The sequence below is a fragment of the Nyctibius grandis genome, chromosome 2, assembly GCF_013368605.1.
Source record: "Nyctibius grandis isolate bNycGra1 chromosome 2, bNycGra1.pri, whole genome shotgun sequence".
Classification (NCBI taxonomy): Eukaryota; Metazoa; Chordata; class Aves; order Nyctibiiformes; family Nyctibiidae; genus Nyctibius; species Nyctibius grandis.
This window is the reverse complement of record NC_090659.1, coordinates 27,958,056-27,975,255: the sequence shown is the minus strand read 5'-3', so window position 1 is coordinate 27,975,255 and position 17,200 is coordinate 27,958,056. Positions and strand designations below refer to the sequence as shown.

At 59.5% G+C, this 17,200-nt stretch overlaps 2 protein-coding genes across 7 annotated transcripts in view; one reads left to right on the top strand and one right to left on the bottom strand.

Moving 5' to 3' along the window:
- Window positions 1-13,496, bottom strand: part of BCOR (BCL6 corepressor) — a 58,246-nt gene extending 44,750 nt beyond the window's left edge. For 5 of the 6 annotated variants that reach the window (XM_068425066.1, XM_068425070.1, XM_068425072.1 and 2 more), the window contains exon 1: window positions 12,863-13,396. The gene's annotated coding sequence lies outside the window, so the exon portion shown is untranslated. Of the gene's footprint in view, window positions 1-12,862; window positions 13,397-13,457 lie in introns of those variants that run through there. The other variant, XM_068425067.1, reaches the window with a different exon arrangement.
- Window positions 12,099-16,584, top strand: LOC137675793 (nascent polypeptide-associated complex subunit alpha, muscle-specific form-like). The gene is made up of 5 exons (XM_068422010.1): window positions 12,099-13,059; window positions 13,975-14,274; window positions 14,803-14,909; window positions 15,920-16,020; window positions 16,485-16,584. The coding sequence occupies exons 1-5, from the start codon at window positions 12,099-12,101 to the stop codon at window positions 16,582-16,584; spliced, it is 1,569 nt and encodes a 522-aa protein (XP_068278111.1).
- The last annotated feature ends 616 nt before the right edge of the window (window positions 16,585-17,200 follow it).

Genomic DNA, 17,200 nt, shown 5'->3' with positions numbered 1-17,200 from the left:
CCCTCGCCCACCCGCCGCGGCATCTCCCTACCCAGGCCGTCCGCGCCATTTTAGAGGCACACACACACACACACACCCCACCCCCCCCCCCCCACTCACCCACACACAGACACTCGCACACACCCGCACGCACGGGAGCGAGGTTTCCGCTGCAGCCGAGCCCGGGCTGCGAAGGAGGAGCAGCGGCAGCAGCGGGAGAGGGACACTCACACACACACGCACGCACACACACGCACCGCGGGCCGGGCAGAAATGTGCATTTCAGGTAATTTAAGGCCGCATTCCCGGCGCGGGGAAGGGAGAGCGCAGGCCTGCGCGCCCCCACCCCATTAACCCGCCGCGCACCCAGCATCCCGGGAGCCCTTCATTGTTGCCTTTATTCCGTACGGCTTTTGCTTTTCAGGAGGGCGATAGAAAGAAAAGAGAGAGGGGAAGGGAAAAAAAAAGGGGAAGAAAAAGAAAAATACCACCAAAGCCAGCCCCTTCCCCCCCGCCCGTCCCCTATTGTTCGGCCGCGGGAGGCTGGGCGAGTGCAGCGCCACGGGCTCGCCATTCACCGGCCTCCGTCGAGCCCCGCCGTGGCCTCCCCTCCTTCTGATAGCTCGGGAAACTTATGGGGCTGGGGTGGCGGAGACCCCCCCACACATTGAATACAAAAGTCCCAGCGCTCTTGCGAGGCAGAGTTGGGCGAAAGGCTGCGCTCACTTCCGCAATGTTATCCTTGCAGAAATACCGTAGCACGGCCCCCGTTTCCTTCCCCCAGCTCCCGCCGCACCCCCGGGGGGGTGGAGTGATTAATGGGACGTACGCCCTTGGTTTCCCTCCGGCCACCCCGGCGCACCACTCCCCGGCGCGGAGCCGCCGCCGCACGCCGGGTGGGGGCGGCCCCCCCACGCATCCGTCGGGGACGTTGGGAGATATTGATCACGGACGACTTCATTTTGCATAATTGCGGCTGACAGGGCCTGTGGTTCCCTCATTTACGGAGCAACAGCTTCGAGGGGCTGATGGATGGTGAGCGGCTCCCTCCGCTCCCCCCAAACACACCCCCCCCCCTCCCCGCGGCAGCCCCGCCGGGGGACGGCGGCTCCGCGCCTCATGCAGCAAATGGCCGGCGCACAACAGCGAAATACTAAACTTAGGTGCCTCCGTCTCTCGTTTTACCGAGCGCAGCCGGCCTGCAAGCCTCCCGCTCCCCGCAGGGCTTTGTCTGCACAGCCGCGCCGGGGCCGGGGCCGGGGCCAGGGCCGGCCCCCGGTGCGCAGGGACCTTCGGCAGCCGCATGGAAGAAAAAGTGCTTGGAAAGTTGGGTCTTTCCCCCCCCCTTTTTTTTTTCCACCCTCCTCCTCCCAACAACAAGCAAACAAACAGATCGGTTTCTGCTAAACAATGCATAAAAATTAGCCTCGCCCCGAAGTTTATGTCGGGTTTACAGCGCTAACGTTTCTCCTTGATGGCAAACGCTTTCCCGGGCGCTTCTGGAAAGCGCTGGCGAGCCGTCGGTTACGAAAGCAGCATTACAAGCACCTCGGCAAACGTCTCCGCAACTCGTGTGTCCCAGCCTCACATCACCTTCTCCAGACCTTTACAAGAAACACAACGTCCAGGGCGGGCACAGCCCGCGCAGCGCAGCCCCCGTCTCGGCGTGTGGAAAACACCAGGGAAAAAAAGGAAACCCAACAAGAACGCTCGGCTTTTCCGTGAAAAATAAAAAAAAAAAAAATTAAAAAAAAAAAAAAAGGAAGAAAAAGGAGAAAAAAAAAAAGAAACAAAGTTGCCAGTGGCGGCGATGCCCCGCCGCAGAGGAGGGCAGCGCGGAGGCCGCCGCCGGCCCTGCCTTCCCATCCCGGCGCTCCGCACCGAAACAAAGCAGCGAATCAACTGCGATGCAGATGGGCGGCTATGAATTTTTTGCTGCTGCTTAGAGCTTTAATTACTCGTTCTTGATCCGTGGGACTACGACACGACACCGCCAAGGTTAAAATGCCCTGAACAGCTCTGAGCAGATGTGAACGAGTTGGCAGACGCGCAAATGAGGTCTGCCTCTAAACATGATAACAAGTGACTAATACATTGCATATCGCTGAAAGAAAATTATTTTTCTCTAATTTGCATTAGCTTTTTTCTTTTTTTTTTTTTTTTTTTTTACGCCAGCGACATTCCCTCCTCAGAGGCAGCAGTATAATCCTGAAAATATTACTCCATGACTTTAAAAGATTTGGAAAGAGGCAGAGATTGCCAGTGTTTTGGCTATGCAGGCTTGTTTATCTTTCCGCCTTTGCTCCAAGGCGAAACTAGTTTCGCAAGCAGTATTCTTGCAGAAAAATGGCACATGTCATATAAAACACCAGTTTATAGGAATTGATGCTGAAATTGTTGAATGACATGGTGCACTTTCGCCACTAATAGGACAGCGTAATCCATAAAGGACCAAGGGGACGGTCAAGGCCAAAAGAGAAAAAAAATTAACAGATTGACTGGAGCAAAATAGATAAAGGCAATCCATCGACCAAAATTACAGAAAGGGGGGGGGGAGAAATAAGCATCTCGTCTTCATACCTGCTTTCCACCCCAGAGCCGCCTCGTCAAAAAGACAATAGTACGTGGAGGTCACTTACTATATAAAACATAGCGATTCTCGTAGGTAGCAAAACTATGTCAGGTACAAATATAGGCCGGAACCCAGTTCTCCAAGTTCCTTCGACTTCCCAGAGGCGCTTCTGAAAAGGCCGGGAGATCACTTCGGGTACCGGAACAAACTTCAAGAACAGGCAGCATTTTATATCCTACGCTCAAAAGGCAAACCGAGGGGCTTAGGTGCAGAGGCTTTGAGGAGAAAATAGCCGCTCGGGCTATTTACGCAGGAGGAGATTTTCACCGAGGACCTAACTCCAGGAGTCCCTGCACATCCAGGTTCATCAGGGGTTGCGCCATCTCAAGAGAGAGATGGAGGGCGAACACGCACTGCCGGCCACAGCACCACACCGTGCCCTGCCCGAGGCTAGCGGCAGCTCTCGGAGCCGGGCTGCCCTCTCCTCCCGCGGGGCTGCCGGGACGCTTCGCCCACGGCTCCCCCACAAAGTCACCGGGGTCGGCGCAAACCCGCCGCCGGGAGGGATTTCCCAGAGCCGAAGCCGGCCGGGGACGGGCGCGGAGCCGGCCGCTCCCCCCGCAGCCTCGCTGCGCTTCTAAATCAAGAGGAGGAGGAGAGAAGCGGGGCGGGGGGGAGGCGGCTTCTCCCCGCCTCAGGGCGTTTGCTTAAGCGCCGCCGCTGCCGCGGTAGGGGAGCGAGGCTCGGCGCCCTGCTGCCACCCGGGATGCCCGCCGAGCCCCGGGGCCGCCCCGCAGCGGCGGGCGGTACCTCCGGGAGCGGCGCGGCGGCCCCGGGGCTGCTCCGGCCGCAGCGAGAGCTTTTGTGTGCGAGTGCCGGCGAGGCGCGGGCTCTTCGCGCTCCAACAGCTGTCACATTATTTGCACTGGCTGTAAACAGCCTTCGCCTCCCCCCCCCTCGCCACAGAGTTAAATCCAGACTAACAATCCCCAGTTAGAGATCAAACCAACAACAGCAGCATTGTGTCTGCCTTCATTGCTTTACCATCAACTACTGCAGCTGGTTTACTCTAAACAAGGAACACCCTCTACCCACCTCCCCCGCCCCGGGGGCCAGAAACGTGCTTGTTCCCGGCGGTTGGTCAGGCGGAGCCTCGCAGCTTCGGGGGGGCTTCTGCGGGACGGGGGGGGCTGCTCCACCAGACCGATGCCGGCAGGGTCCCGAGCGCTGCGGGGCTCTCCCCAGCAGCGAGGGGTTTCCAGCCCGCACTCTCGCCTGACGAAAAGCCTTCTCAGAAGTTGAGCTCCGCTCTCGGTTTGCCTTTTGGGAAGGACGAGGGGAAGCCCCGCAGCAGCGGGGAAAGCCGCGCCGGCAGCTGCGCAGCGGCACACGGGCGGGCTCGCCCCCGAGCAGCCCTTCCCCGGGAAGGCCGGGCTCCCCGCCCCCGCACCCCCTGCGCTGCCGCCTCGCACCGGGCCGGCGGCGGCAGCGCCCGACCCGTTATCGCGGCACACCTCCCGCCGAGGGGCCCCTCCGACGGGCCGGCCGCCCCCGCCGGCCTTGCCCCGGGTGATGACCCCGGCCCCGCCGCGCAGCCGGCCGGCAGAGACACCTTTCCACCTTCAGCCCTTTCCCTCGTAAGGAAAAAAAGAAATAAAAACCCCAATAACCTAAAACACGAGTCCAGCTTCGCTCACGATACAACCACCTGGCAGCAAAGGAGCGTGCTGCACGCTCTCAGCGAGCCTTTTGTTGGGCACAGCTGGAATTTGACTGTAAATCCCCGTACCTCCTTCCCTGCCCTTACTTATTTTTGTATCAGCGTCAAAGTTAGAGGAGAAGTGGAATTTACTGAACGGAAGCAAAGGAAAAATAAAACAACTCGAGGAAAACTTCCCTTGTCCAATTCCACTTCTAGCATTACCCAAATTGTGCATCTCTAAGGGAAAACCACGACATGGCAACTTTCTCTGAAATCTGTGTACCGCACTAACTCTTGAAGAGGCCACAGGAGCTTGAAGCACACTTTCTAGGTGCTTATATGCAGTCTGGGAGCTGACACCAGCAAGGGAAAATAACTGGGTTTATTGGAAGCACATCTCCATCTTGGCCTGACTCCTGCCAAAGGGCAGTGCTCCCCAGGCAGGTAAGGTGCTTCGCACCGACGTGATACATCTCCAATCGACTTCCAAATCGGATTCACCGACAAATGATGCCAGTACGTACTTGCAGGTCAGTATTATCGACTATTCGTTGCCTATACATAGCTAGAAATCTGCTGGCCTGGTAAAAACCACTGCAAACAAAACAATGTCAGCAAAGGCTGCAACACACTCTTGTGAGGACCGGCGATTCGTCCCTACTGAGGCTCTTTCAGCACAAAGGCTTTTAGAGGAAGAAGAGAGAGAAGGGGGGAAAAAAGGAGGGAGGGCTCTCGTGTTTCAGGGCTGCTGTCCCTTGGGAACGAAGAACCAAGTGTAGCTTCAATCAAATGCTGACTTCTCCTCCGGGAGCTCAGTAGGAAACCTGATCTCACTAGCTCATGCCTGCCTCCATGCATATAGGCTGGGTTTTCTTTCATACCAGCAATTTGTATAAAGAGGAGAGCCAATACAGTTTATTGCAAATGAGATCTCGCAGTGACGGATCTGGAGAGATATTTCTGTAGCTAAAATAAGACAACCTTCAGCCGCCTGCTCAGGGCAGGCCACAACGCAGCCGCCCCCAGCTCCGCACGCACGGCTCTGCCGTGGGTGCCTCTGGCGTGGCACGGCACAGCCTCCCACACATCTCCCCCGAGCCCTGCATCCTCCCCAGCTGGCAGCGGACGCCCTGGGTTGGGTTTTTGTGCAATGCCAGGTTACACTTCCATTAAAACATTTACCTTGGGAGATCACTTCCTGCTTTCAAGTATTGTTCCCGCTTCCCCTGCTGCTCTCAACTTTAGAAGGAGCTATTTCTCTCCTTACTCATCTCTGCATAGAGGCCCTGGGAAGCATGCACCCCTGCTCGCTGGCCCTGGGCTGCCCTGGCACAGCAAAGCACGGCACGGCACAGGAGGTCTGCCTGGCAGAGCTCGGCATAACTTCTCATCGGCCGGCTTAATTCTGCACGGGACTTTGCTAATCCACTTTGTGCTTAACTACTGAAACAGGAGGAAAGGAAAACATTGTGTGGGGAGCACGACCAGGCCAGAGCAAGGTGAGCCAGAGAGACCGCAGCCTGTGGGAAGCGCTTCCCCCAACGCCCAGCTCAGCCTCCTACTGCTGTGGGCAAGCCGGAGAAGCTTAGAGAACAAGTCCAGCACGCCGAGGCGTGGGAGCAAAGGGGATTGCCCAGGGATCAGGGATCCCTGTAGGATCTCTCCATAGCCAGGAGCTTTCCCGTGGAGAAAGTTTGGCTCAGAGGGAATTTACCCTTAGAAGAAGAGCTCAGCCCACCCCTTCTTGTGCCATTAGCGAGCCCTCTGTGAATTTCAAGGAGAGCTGAGAATACGCCCCTTCCAGCTTTCATTTCACTTCTCTGTCCCTACCCGCCGCCACACGCAAATGCCATACTCAAGCCCCGGCTAAATGAGCCCCACAACGCTCTGCCACCTCCTCCAGGAGCCCCCCAGCTGCAATGCCACCCCACTCCTGGGGAGCATGGGGGAAACGCAGCCGGCTGAGGGATAGGCAGCCCCACAGCACCTGGTCCATGCAAGCACAAGGACAGCCATCGGGCTGCCCCAGGCGTGGGGTCTGCTGCTTGTGCAAGTATGGGCATACTTCTCTCTGCTATCAACTGTCCCAGGCGCCAGCTACTCCGATACTGTTGTGGAGGAGGAGATCTGACTTTTATAACTGAGGGTACAGGCCCAAATGTTTTGTAATATGCAAATACTGAAAGACATACGAGGCCCCTAGGTGAGGTATTCCCGAGCGTTAAATGAACACCGGAGGTAAGAGCAAGAGCTACTCCAGCTGAAAAAGAAAAGCAAAACACGCTCTCAGAAGGAACGGGCTGGCTGGCAGCGCTGGCGTACTGCGACCCACCAGGGCCGTCTGGAGGTGCACGGGGAGCGACCCCACCGCAGAGCTGCGCCAGGGCAGCTCCCGGCCACGGGAGATTGCTTTGAGGGCACAGGGAGCCGCGGAAAGGAGAGCGCGTTTGGCTGGGAGCAATCTCGCCCCTCCTGGCCGAGGAGCAGGCAGAGGAAGCACAATGCCAGGCTTTCCCGGTGCGGGCTCGGCCACGGAGCGCAGCCCCGAGCCTCCCCCTTTCCCCAGCGCTCTATTGAACACACTCAGCTCTTTATACGAGCCATTCCCAGTGTGGCTGGTGGATTCTGCGCTTTCCACTTTAATTGTCTTATCCAAATAAAGCTTTGTTTTCCTTAGCACGACAATCCCAACATTCAGGCCTAGATTTTCATTGGACAGAGGAGATATTTTATTCTCCGATTGTTTAGAGAGTCGGGACTTACACGGAACAGCCCCGGCTTGTATGCCTCCACTCACAATGGGGTCTTTGCAGCCCCGGTCTCCATCATGTAGATTCATTTTTCAGAGTGATCGGGATGAGAGTCATTCTTCTCTGAATTTCATAGCTTTCCAAGTCTACCCTAGACTTTAACAAGTCTTTTTAGTTTGCACCTAGACAATAAATTTAGTTTAATTTAGCTTCCGGTCTTTAATTTTAGCAGGTCGTCTTTTTGCATGCAAATCAATATGGCAATTACCATCTAAAAGCTCGCCCAGCCCCAGGTCAATGTAAATTGATCATTGTCCGCCTTCTACAAAATAACACCGGGAGTCTGTGGTGCATAATGAGATTATACTGGAAACTGTCTTTCAGATCACAAATTATATTTCATGCTGTCAGGATCTTCTCCAAGCGGACTTCCTTGCATGTCTAATCACACGGCACCGAATCTATTAGCTCACGAGGTAGGTTTGGGGTGTGAGGAACGCTTGCAAGCGGAGGGAAAGTCCCAAATAATTCAGACAACGGTTTAGGAGAACAGGCGGGCAGGTACTGAAGCGTGCTCCCACTCGCTAACTTTTCCAGCGGTGGAAGAGAGGAGGGGAAAAAAAAATCTCCGCTCGGCCAAGAACTGCTGTCCAGCAAACAAGGAAAAATGAATTCCCTGCTGGAAAGCAGCAGAACTTTCCTAAATCCACATTTGCAACGAGTTCTTGGCCTCCTCCTTTCCATCCCCACCTCGTCTGCTCAGCCATTCAAAGGAGCGCTGGCTGGCTGCTCCCGAGAAACCCCCACAAAAGACGCGCTCCCCCGGGAAAGACGCCCCTGCCCACAGCAGCCTGGGGACCTGAGCGGGTCGGGGTGGGTCGGAGGGCAAGGTCGCTCCTGAGCAGCGACCGCCATAAGCCCGTTCCCTGAAAGGACACGAGGATTAACGGGAGCTGCTCAGGGCCACGGGAACTCCCCCTGCCTGCAGCCCAGGCCTCCGCGCTGCCTCCTGCACGCACGCACGCAGCCAGTGAGAGCTGCTCAGCATAGCTAAAAGGGGTTAGCCCGGCTCTCCCCAGCCAGCCGGCTCAACTCCACCGCTCAGGTTATTGCAAAACCACGAATGAGGGGAGCAGGCCCGCTCTGGCCATCAATTATTTCTAAAGCGACACCAGCCTAAGGAGGAAGTATTAAACTCGGCTTCATGCTGCTCTTTCTAAGCCTGCACTAAAGCGTGATCTATTGCGGTGTTCGGGGGAAAGATAGCGTATCGCATATCACCTGTGCAACCCAACCGCGCTGCAGTCCCGGCGAGAGCCCACACCTTGCTCGAGACACCCAGAAATCAGAGCCTACTTCTCCATGCTGAGCACCAATTTACTCCAAGCCACACTTACTCCGAGAGCAATGTGGCTGCTAGAGCTACAACCTGAGCTGGAGCAGTTCTTCTGCCCGTCTTTGCAGGGGCCACTCACCGGTCAAAGTTGAGAGACGTTTTAAACGACAGCCACAGATTGCTAAGACTACTTTGGTATGCACAGCACTCATTATTTCGGGCTGTGGTGGCCTGGGTCCATTTTCTCCGCAAACAGAGACCCGAAAGCATGTCAACAACTTTGTGTGGTCTCGCAGCTGCACGGATCCACAAAATTTGCTTGCATGGACTGTACAAGAGCCGCTGGAACTCAGTCGCCTTGCCTCTGGCATCCCTGTTAGGGGACCTTGGCTTCTTTATCAGCCTTAAAAAAAAGCGAATTATCACAGGGTGGGGGAAAAGGAAGGAAAACGAACGACAATTTCGAACTGCCTGAGAAGCTGCAGCTCTCCGCACATCCCGGTAAAGGCAAATACAGTGCGTGACACGGAGCCTGGATTGTCCACCAGCAGAGGAATAAAGCCAAGGCACCAGTATTGTTTCAAGACCCAGTCCATATTTGGGCATTGAGTTCACACATCCTAAATATTGCTTTAAATATTAGAATAGAGACATTCGCCAATGTGGTTCATAACACACTCAAATGGGAGAAGTCATTTCTGTTTGGTCTCAGATTACTAGCCTGGTCTTGCTGGTCCTTTTTTTGCGGGGGGGAGAGAGAAGAGAGGGAAGCCCTGCTGAGTCTGTTTGCACTGGTCTCTATTAGATATGCAACAAATCTGCCATTTCCGGCGTTGCTTCTATCTAATTAGAGATGTATTTAGATGTGACGTGTAAATAAGCGCTGAGCTGCCTGCTGCCCTGGCTGCGCGGACTGCTCGGGAGCATTTCCAGTAAGGCTGTAGCGCCCGGAACCAGGGCTCAGACAAAGGGGAATGGGAATGGTCTGTGCTGCAGGCGAATCCAACAAAACCAGCTTTTATCTATCGCTCTAAAGCTTTAACTGCTTTTAATCTGTACCGCCCAGGCTTGCACACCACGATCGCATCTCATCCACCGAGGACGTCTCAGTACAAAAGGAAGCACATACACACGCAGGAGCTGCAAATAACCCCCGACCCACCCCAGCTCCAAAGCAGGGCCCCCCCCCCCCCGCCCTTGTGCTCCACGAGGTGTGCATGCCTCCCGTGGGCTTCCAAACACCCTGAGGCAGGTACGCCCAGCTTCCGCCTGCAAAGGCACGAGCCAAGGGCTGACCCGCGCTGTGAACATGCAGGCGGCTCGGTGGGGCGACAGGCACCGAGCTGCCAGGGAGGCAGCTGATGGGACCCGAAGGCAGCCGCAGAAACCCGCTCCCCCCGCGGGGCCGGGAACCTCCGCTGCGGGGTTTCCACTGCAGCCCGCAGGAAATGGGGGCACGGCGGAGCCAGGGGGGGCTAAAAGCCACCGGGGACGCCCCGCCGGTGGGGCTCGTCCGCCTGGCCACCCCCCGGGGCTCCGCCGCCCCCCTGAGCCCGAGAGGCTGTGGCGGCTTCCCTGGCCCCGCGGCTGTCTGATCCCAGCTCCAAGCTCTCCTCGGAGTTTCCATAGAGAGGAAACTCCTGGGAACGAAATAATCTGGCGCTCGCCTCGTGAACTCTTTTCCTGTTGTGGGAAACAGCTCTCATAAAGCCATGAGATGGATGGGGCAGCGCCGGGGCCCGAGGCACGGTGCCCCGGCTCCAGCAGCATCCCTGCGACCACTGCTGCTCCCGCATCCTTCCAGGCCCGAGCAGCCGGCCGCGATCCCCTGTCGGCTTTAAGGGTTAACAACCATCGCCACCAAAAAAAAAAAAAAAAAAAAAAAAAAATATCGCGGTGACCTTTTCCTCTCCGACTCCCCCACTCTCCCTTTCAGGCTCTGGTTCCTGAGCTCGCAGGGAGCCTGAGCGGCTGTCTAGACCGATCTATCACAGACGGACAAACAATACCAGGAGAAGCCCCTGCCCGGTCCCTCAGCCTCCGCCACTCACCTTAGAAATGGCGAAGAACAGAAAAGTGACCGCGATACAATCCTCCCCGGTATATTTATAGCCTTCCATACAGCCCACCTTCATGCCTGACAAATGAGATTTTGTCTGCTCTCTCACCGTACGCTCCAATAAACACACACACACATTTTTTTTTTTGGTGCCTGTTTGTTTTTGGTAACATTCCGGGCTCGTCCCTCCGACCTCGGGGCGGGCGAGGGCCCTCCACGCTCGTGCGGGGAGGCAGATTTGATAGCCGGGGTGGGAGGGGCTGGGGGGGGCGGGAGGAGAGCAAGAGGGGACCCGGCCACTCGTCCACACGCATCCTCCCAACCTGGAAACTTCAATGTCCGTATTCATCACGCCCCTTCACACCCAGCCCCCCTCACTCGAAGTGCTCCCTGGTCCCTGCCAGCCCTCCGGGTTGCGTATTAAAGAGGTATACGGGGCGAGGAGCCGGAGGTCCAACGCTGCAAAAGGCTGGGGAATAACTAATGAGCTGTGCAGCCCATTGATCCGGTGCATACTTCCTAATTAACTCTGAGTCACCTATTTGTGACAGCAATTCAAAGAACTGCACCAGGGATAAACTGCAACCCCGGCGCGCAAAGGCAACCGAGGGAGGGGTAAAGGGAGGGGGGGGGGAGTTTGCTCCTAATCCTCCTAAAAGCAATTAGGGTGAGCGCTGCGCTGGCTACCTCTGGGGAAAGGGAAAAAAAAAAAAAGGAAAAAAAAACACCCAGCGGCTCTGACAGCAGAACCGAAAGGAAAGGAATCGGTGTGTTGCAAGCGCGAGGGCACCGGGCTCCAGACAGACAGGCAAGCACCAGTGTCTCGGGGACGAAAGCAGGCGAGAGCGGCGGCAGGAGGAAGCGGTACGCCGGGCTCGACGGGCACAAAGCTGCGGGAGAAGCGCGGGCGGGGAGGGGGCAGCGCGGGTGGCGGCGGCCCGGGCGCAGCGGAGCCCGCGGCGGGGGGTTGCAGGCGCTGCCTCCGGGGCCGAGACCCCGCACCGCCCGCCCGCTCTCACCCCCAGCTTTGTTCCCCAGCGGCCCTGGCGGGGCACGGCTCTCCCCGCTCGTCCCCCGCGGCAGGGGCCACGGGGAGGGGGCGGGAAAAAAAAAAAAGTAAGTTAATGGAAACCTTTGGAAAATCCGGGCTTGGCTACGGGGCTACGTCGTGCGGGCTGGGCTCCCCCCGTCCCCCCCACTTTTAATACAAACACGAATACAAAAGCTGCAGGCTCCAAAGAGCAGATGAAAGCAATGAACGGAGTTTCTGGAAAAGATTCATTAGTGGGAATTAATGCTGCGAGGCGCTCCGAGGCGATACCATTAAAGCCAGTCGCCACACTTTGTCAGTTTTACACCACTCACTGTGGTCGGGGCTGCTTTTTTTGCTGTCGGGGGAAAGGGGGAGGTGTTCTTCGCCGTCCCCCTTGCCCCCTCCGCGATCACCAAGCCCGGGAGCCGACAGACATCGCAGAAACGAGAAAGAGGGAGAAAAGGAAAAAAAGAAAACACACACCACACACACACACACATCACGAAAGAGGAACGTGAACGCTCCGCAGCCCTCGCCCCCGGACTCGCTCCGCGAACATCAAATGCATGCCTCATATGCTGCGCAGAGCCGCCCCACTTGGCCCCGGCTTCACAAAGCAGCCTCCGCTGCCTCCCTGCCTGGCCGTCCCCCTCCGGCCGGCCCTTTGATGGCAAGCCCCGACCCTCCCTCCGGCTCGCTCCCCCCAACTCCAAACTACATTTTAGGGCTGACTAAACTTCCGTCTCACGCCGGACCTCACGCCAGCACAGCTCCGCGCACGGGAAAGCCTCGGGCCGCGCTGCCCCACGTGCGCGGCGGCGCCCGCCCCGCCGGGGCGGAGGGAAGGGGGGGGAGCGGCGCCCCGGGCTCCCCTGGTGAGGGGAAGGCAGCCCGCAGCGGGCTCTCGCCGCCGCTCACCTGCCCGCCGCTCTCCGCGGGGAGCGCGGAGCCCGGCCCGCCCGACGCGGGAACCGTCCCCGCTCGGCGGGTCGGCAGCGCCGCTCGTCGCTCGCCCTGTCCCCCGGGAGCCCCGCACCGCCGCTGCCCCGGCGCCTTCCCGATCGCGAAGTGCGAGACGACGGGAACACCACCACCCCCCCCCCCTCACAAGCGCACGGGAGCCGACAGCTCGACCGGCACCTTCCCCCCGCCTCCGCCGCCCCAAATAGGCATCTTTACAAGCAGCTGCCTCCAAACTTCCCCTCCGCCACCGCAGCCCCGGAGGCGCACCGGGAGACCCTTCTCCCCCCGCCGCCGCCTGCCCGCCACCCCCGCCCGAGCCCCGCTGCCCCGCGCCGTAACTTTCGGCCGCGCCGCCGCGCTGCCGTCCCCGCGGCGGGGCGAGGGGAGCCCCGCGGCCGCCCCGTCACAGTGGGACCCGGCGGCGGCGGCGCTTCCGCACGGGAGCTATTCGCGGAGCGGAGCACTGACCTTCCTCCCGCGCCGCGGGGCTGCGGCGTACCCGGTCCGCGCCGCGAGTCCCCACACCGTCGCCTCGCCCTGCTGCTCGCCCGGGAAGGGCAGCCCCGTCGGGGGGGTGGAGGCGAGAAAAGTTTCCCGAACCCTCTCCCGCTCTCCGTGGGTGCCTGAGTCGCGGCTTGTCCCGGCTCGGGCGGTCCGGGGAAGGGGTGCGGGAAGGCAGGGACCTGCAGGGCGCGGGGGTCAGGAGCGCGGCCGCTGCCGGCGCCGACGGGGCAGGTGCCCGCTTCCCGGGCTTTACTCCTCGGCTCGGCTGGGCTCAGCGGCGGGAGCGGGAGAGGCAGCCCGCGATGCTCATTCCGGCTGCCGGCTCTGGTTTGGCAGCGCCATGTTGCTGGCTTGCTCCGGGCGAAGTTCCTGCGCTGGCGAGCGCGGCGCTCCCCACATCTCGCCCGCGCCGCCGTCTCCCGTGCCCTGGCCGCCGCGGCTTTGTGTGTGTGTGGCTGGGGATTTAATTCTCCTCCTCCTCTTCTCCTCCTCTCTCTCTTTTTCTTCCTCTCCCCCCCCCTCCCCTCTTTAGTCCGCCGGGAAAGCCGCTCTTCCTCACCTTGCCGCTGGGAGACCGGGCTCCGTCTGCTGCACGCTGCGCTCCCCTCGCATCCCCCCTCCCTTTCTCCCTCCTCCTCCTCCTCCTCCAGCCACCGCCTCCCCTCCCTTCCCCTCCCCCCGGGCAGGCGCTGCACCGAGGGAGCCGCCGCCAGCAGCGGCAGCGGCAGCAGCGCCGCCACCGCTTTTTCCCTCTGCAAGTTTCCCCCTCCCCTGGCTGCGTTTCCCTGCCCAGGCAGGGCTCGCCCGGCCGCTCGCCCGCTAACCGCCCCCCTTGCCCTGACTAATTGATTTGCCCCCTCTCGCCGCGCCGTCAGCCCCTCGCCTCGCCCGCTCCCCCCCAGCTGGCACAGGTCGCTGCCAAGCTGCGGCGCCCCGGGGGGACTCCGCGCTCCCCGGCCGTCAGGGAGAGGAAAGCCGCCCCCCCCGCCCCGCCGATACTCCCCCTCGCTCGCTACCCAGAAGGCCAGTGGAGAACCGCAATTACCATAAAGCTCCACTCACTCCGCTCCGCCAAGCTGTCAAAACCCCGGCGGCGGCGGCGGCGCTGCCAGACATCGCTGCGAGGCTCCGCGGCGGGTCGCGTCGCGCTGCCGCCCCCCGGCCCCTCCGCCGGACGCCCCCGGCCCTCCCGCCCCGCTGTCCGCAGCACGCCCCGCCACACCGCGGCGCCCGGGATCCCCCCCGGCGGTTCAGCCCGCGCCCCCAGCCAGACCCGCCGGCTCCGGGGTTCCCCCCGTCGCGCAAGGGCATCCCCGCCTCCCTAGAACCCACCGGGGGCTCGCAGCCGTCCTCCGTCCTGACCCCCCCCCCCACGGGTCACAGCCCGCACGGACCCTCTCACTCGCAGCCTCCCACCCGTGGAGGGGGGTTCCCTACCCCCGGGGCCCCTCTCTGGTCCCACCCGCCGGCCCCAACTTCGCGTGTTTCGCGGCTCGGTCGCGCTGATTTCCGCGCTTTCCCCCCGGTCCCTTTCTCCAGGCTCTGAATCGGGATGGAAAAAAAGCCACTCGTTTGTCAACGTCTGCATTGCGTGGGGCGGGGGGGGGGGGGGGGAGCTTATTAAAGCGCTTTTTCGCCTGATCCGGCTTTGGCAGCTCTTAACGCGGTTTTTACCGCGTGTGAGCGGTGTGACAGCCCGGGATGGGGTGGCGACTGAAGCGCCGTTTCCCTCGCTGGCATTTCTACGGCTGCTTTAAGATTTCTGCCCGGGTTGAGGAGCCCTTTAATCTCCGGGTTGGTAGTTATCGGCTGCATCTATTTACTTTGGCAAGGTAACTTTTGGCTCGGCGAGCTCGACTCGTAAATTTCACGTTCATAACGCCCATCCCCGCCGATACTCCCAGGTCTGGTCCCGCGGAGATCGCGGCGTAGAGGCTCCCGGGCCGCAGGGCCAGTTCTGCCACCTCCGCGCCGCCGGCGCCGCATCGAGCCCTTCTCGCCGCCCCTCCGTGTGGGAGCGACTGCCAGCCAAACGCCGGGCGATTAACACGGACAGTTCGCCCCGGGGGGGATGTTTAATCGCCACGTCCAGGACCCTGCGCGAAAAAAGGCTGCGGAGACGCGGCGAGCTGCAAAAGCTTTCCTTGCCGAGACCGTACAAGCAGCAAGCAAGGCGGTGAGTATTCAGCACCAGAGCAGGACTGCCGGGGCTGCCTGCCTGCTCTGCGCCGCTACTTATCTCCAAAGACGGAACAGCAGGAGTTCCCGAAAAGTCGTCCCTAACAAAGCGCCCCCCCCCCAAAAAAAAAAAAAAAATCCAGAAGTTTTTATTCGAGAATCTAAGCCATGTCTGGAAAAAAATGCGGGGGCTGCCAGCTGCTTGGGGAGGGGGGACACGGAACGCACACACACCCTCCACACACACATGCAGCCGGGTCACGGCCAGAGGGTTGGCATTTCATGAAACTGCCATCACGGGGCTTTGTGTTTTCGCTACGTCTCTCTTAAAAAACTCGCCCGTCTCAAAGCAGAAGTGAAATATCCACCGTCTGAAACCCGAAACTCCAGCCGCACCGCTCGGCTTCCTCGCAGGGGAGCCCGGGGAGCCGCCGAGCGCGGCGGCCGGGCTGCGGTCGCGTGGTGCCTGCCGGCGGGGCACACGACCCCGGGCAGCGGCCGGGTTTGGTCCCGGCACGGCGGGACACGCATCTGAAAAGGCTCACGCACGTTTTTTTAATCTTCGATAACAAGCAGAAGGACACCTGGCCTATTACATTGTAAAGCTATTTTTTATAAAGATGTTTTAGGGCTAGACATTAAAAGTTATTAGACTGAACACACGTGAGTTACAGGCACACAGCTGGAGGAAAGGCCTCTGTTTGTTTTTTTTATTTCCCTTTCCTAGGGAAAACCTCATTAAAATTGCTTCTTTCGGAAAGCAGAACTAGCGCATCTCTCGGCGAGATGGCAGCAGCCGCGGCTTCACGGCTGCACTGGTCCGGGCTTTGTCTCTCCCCGCAGGTCTGGATCCGCGGTGCCATCGGCCCGCACTTGCATCACAAAGTCGCCCGCTTCCCTTCCCCCGGGCTGCAAACTCCGGATCACATGTGTGCGCCTACAGCGTGGGGCTGGGTGGTTGAGGCTGGGTGGTTTTTTTTTTTCCTTTAACCAATGACTTCAAGTTATCTCGGGCTAAACTCGCTCCACTTTTATTTTTAACTGTAGTTAAACTTTCTTTCTTTGTGAACGCAGTTTCCTCCGTGGCAGGGAGGAACAGACCCGCGCTTGTTTGCCTCTGTGCCTTTTTTGTTCCCCGGGTGCCCGAGCTTTGCAGCGGGAGGCTGGCGGCTCCCGGCGAACACATTGGGGCTTTAGTTCGCTCCTCCCGCGGCCTGGCTCGGCCCGGCTGCGCGCCGCGCCGCCTTCCCCTGCCGCGGGTGCGGGCACCACCGCGCTAACCGCGGAAAATTCAGAGCATGGCTCTTGCCTTGAGGATTACCGAGCCGCCTCCCCCTGCTCCCACACACCCTGGAGGGAGCTGACCCCCGGGTCAGGCCGCTGCACACTGCTCTCTCCCCGGGAGCAGAGCGGAAGGCTCCGCGCTGCTCCTGCTGCTGCTGCTGCCGCCGCCGCCGCCGCCGCGGAGCCGAGCGAGGATGCGCTCGCAAAAACGGCTGCTCCGATAATGCGAAGTACTTAACCTCCTCGTAAAGACAAATCCATTGTTAATGGCAGAATGGGCTTCTCGCAGGAGGCTTCCAAGTGGGATGGCTTTCTGCCGGCTCTCATTTACCTCCAGCGCCGCCTCTAATTGGAAGCCTTCCCCCCCACCCCCCCGCGCCTCCCGGCCCGCGCACCTCAGAAAGTTGGGGGTTAAACCGCAGGAGCTGGGAGGCCGGGCTCCCGGCCGCCTCCACACCCCGCTCCCCTGCCCACCGAACGGCAACCGGAGCAGGAGGGTCTCCTGGGCAGGGGAAATGGGAGCGAAGGGAGATGGGGGCTGCGAAGGTAAAATGAATTAATGCGAGCGAGGTGCTCAGACAGCCTGGTGATGAGTGCTAGGAAAAGCCTATAAATAACAGATCACTGTCCTAAGCTCTGAATTGCCCTGCTTGAGTGTGTCTTAAATCAGACCTTTATCATTGCTTATTGTAAGGCTGTTTTTAATGGAAGTGTAGAAATCTGAATAACAAAACAAGACAAGCCTCAATTGGCGTTATACAGGGTCTGCAGCGCTTTCAGAGCTGACACGGTGCCAGCATATTGTTACACCGCCATGCAAACTCCCCGTGCAATCAACGG

Bases quoted from the DNA above. Each gene is read 5' to 3' on its own strand.
- LOC137675793 (XM_068422010.1), top strand. From the start codon at position 12,099: ATGGCAAGCCCCGACCCTCCCTCCGGCTCGCTCCCCCCAACTCCAAAC. The intron at 14,910-15,919 runs GTGGGAGCGACT...CTCTCCCCGCAG, and splicing joins CCTTCTCGCCGCCCCTCCGT to GTCTGGATCCGCGGTGCCAT. The intron at 16,021-16,484 runs GTGGGGCTGGGT...CCCCGGGAGCAG, and splicing joins CACATGTGTGCGCCTACAGC to AGCGGAAGGCTCCGCGCTGC.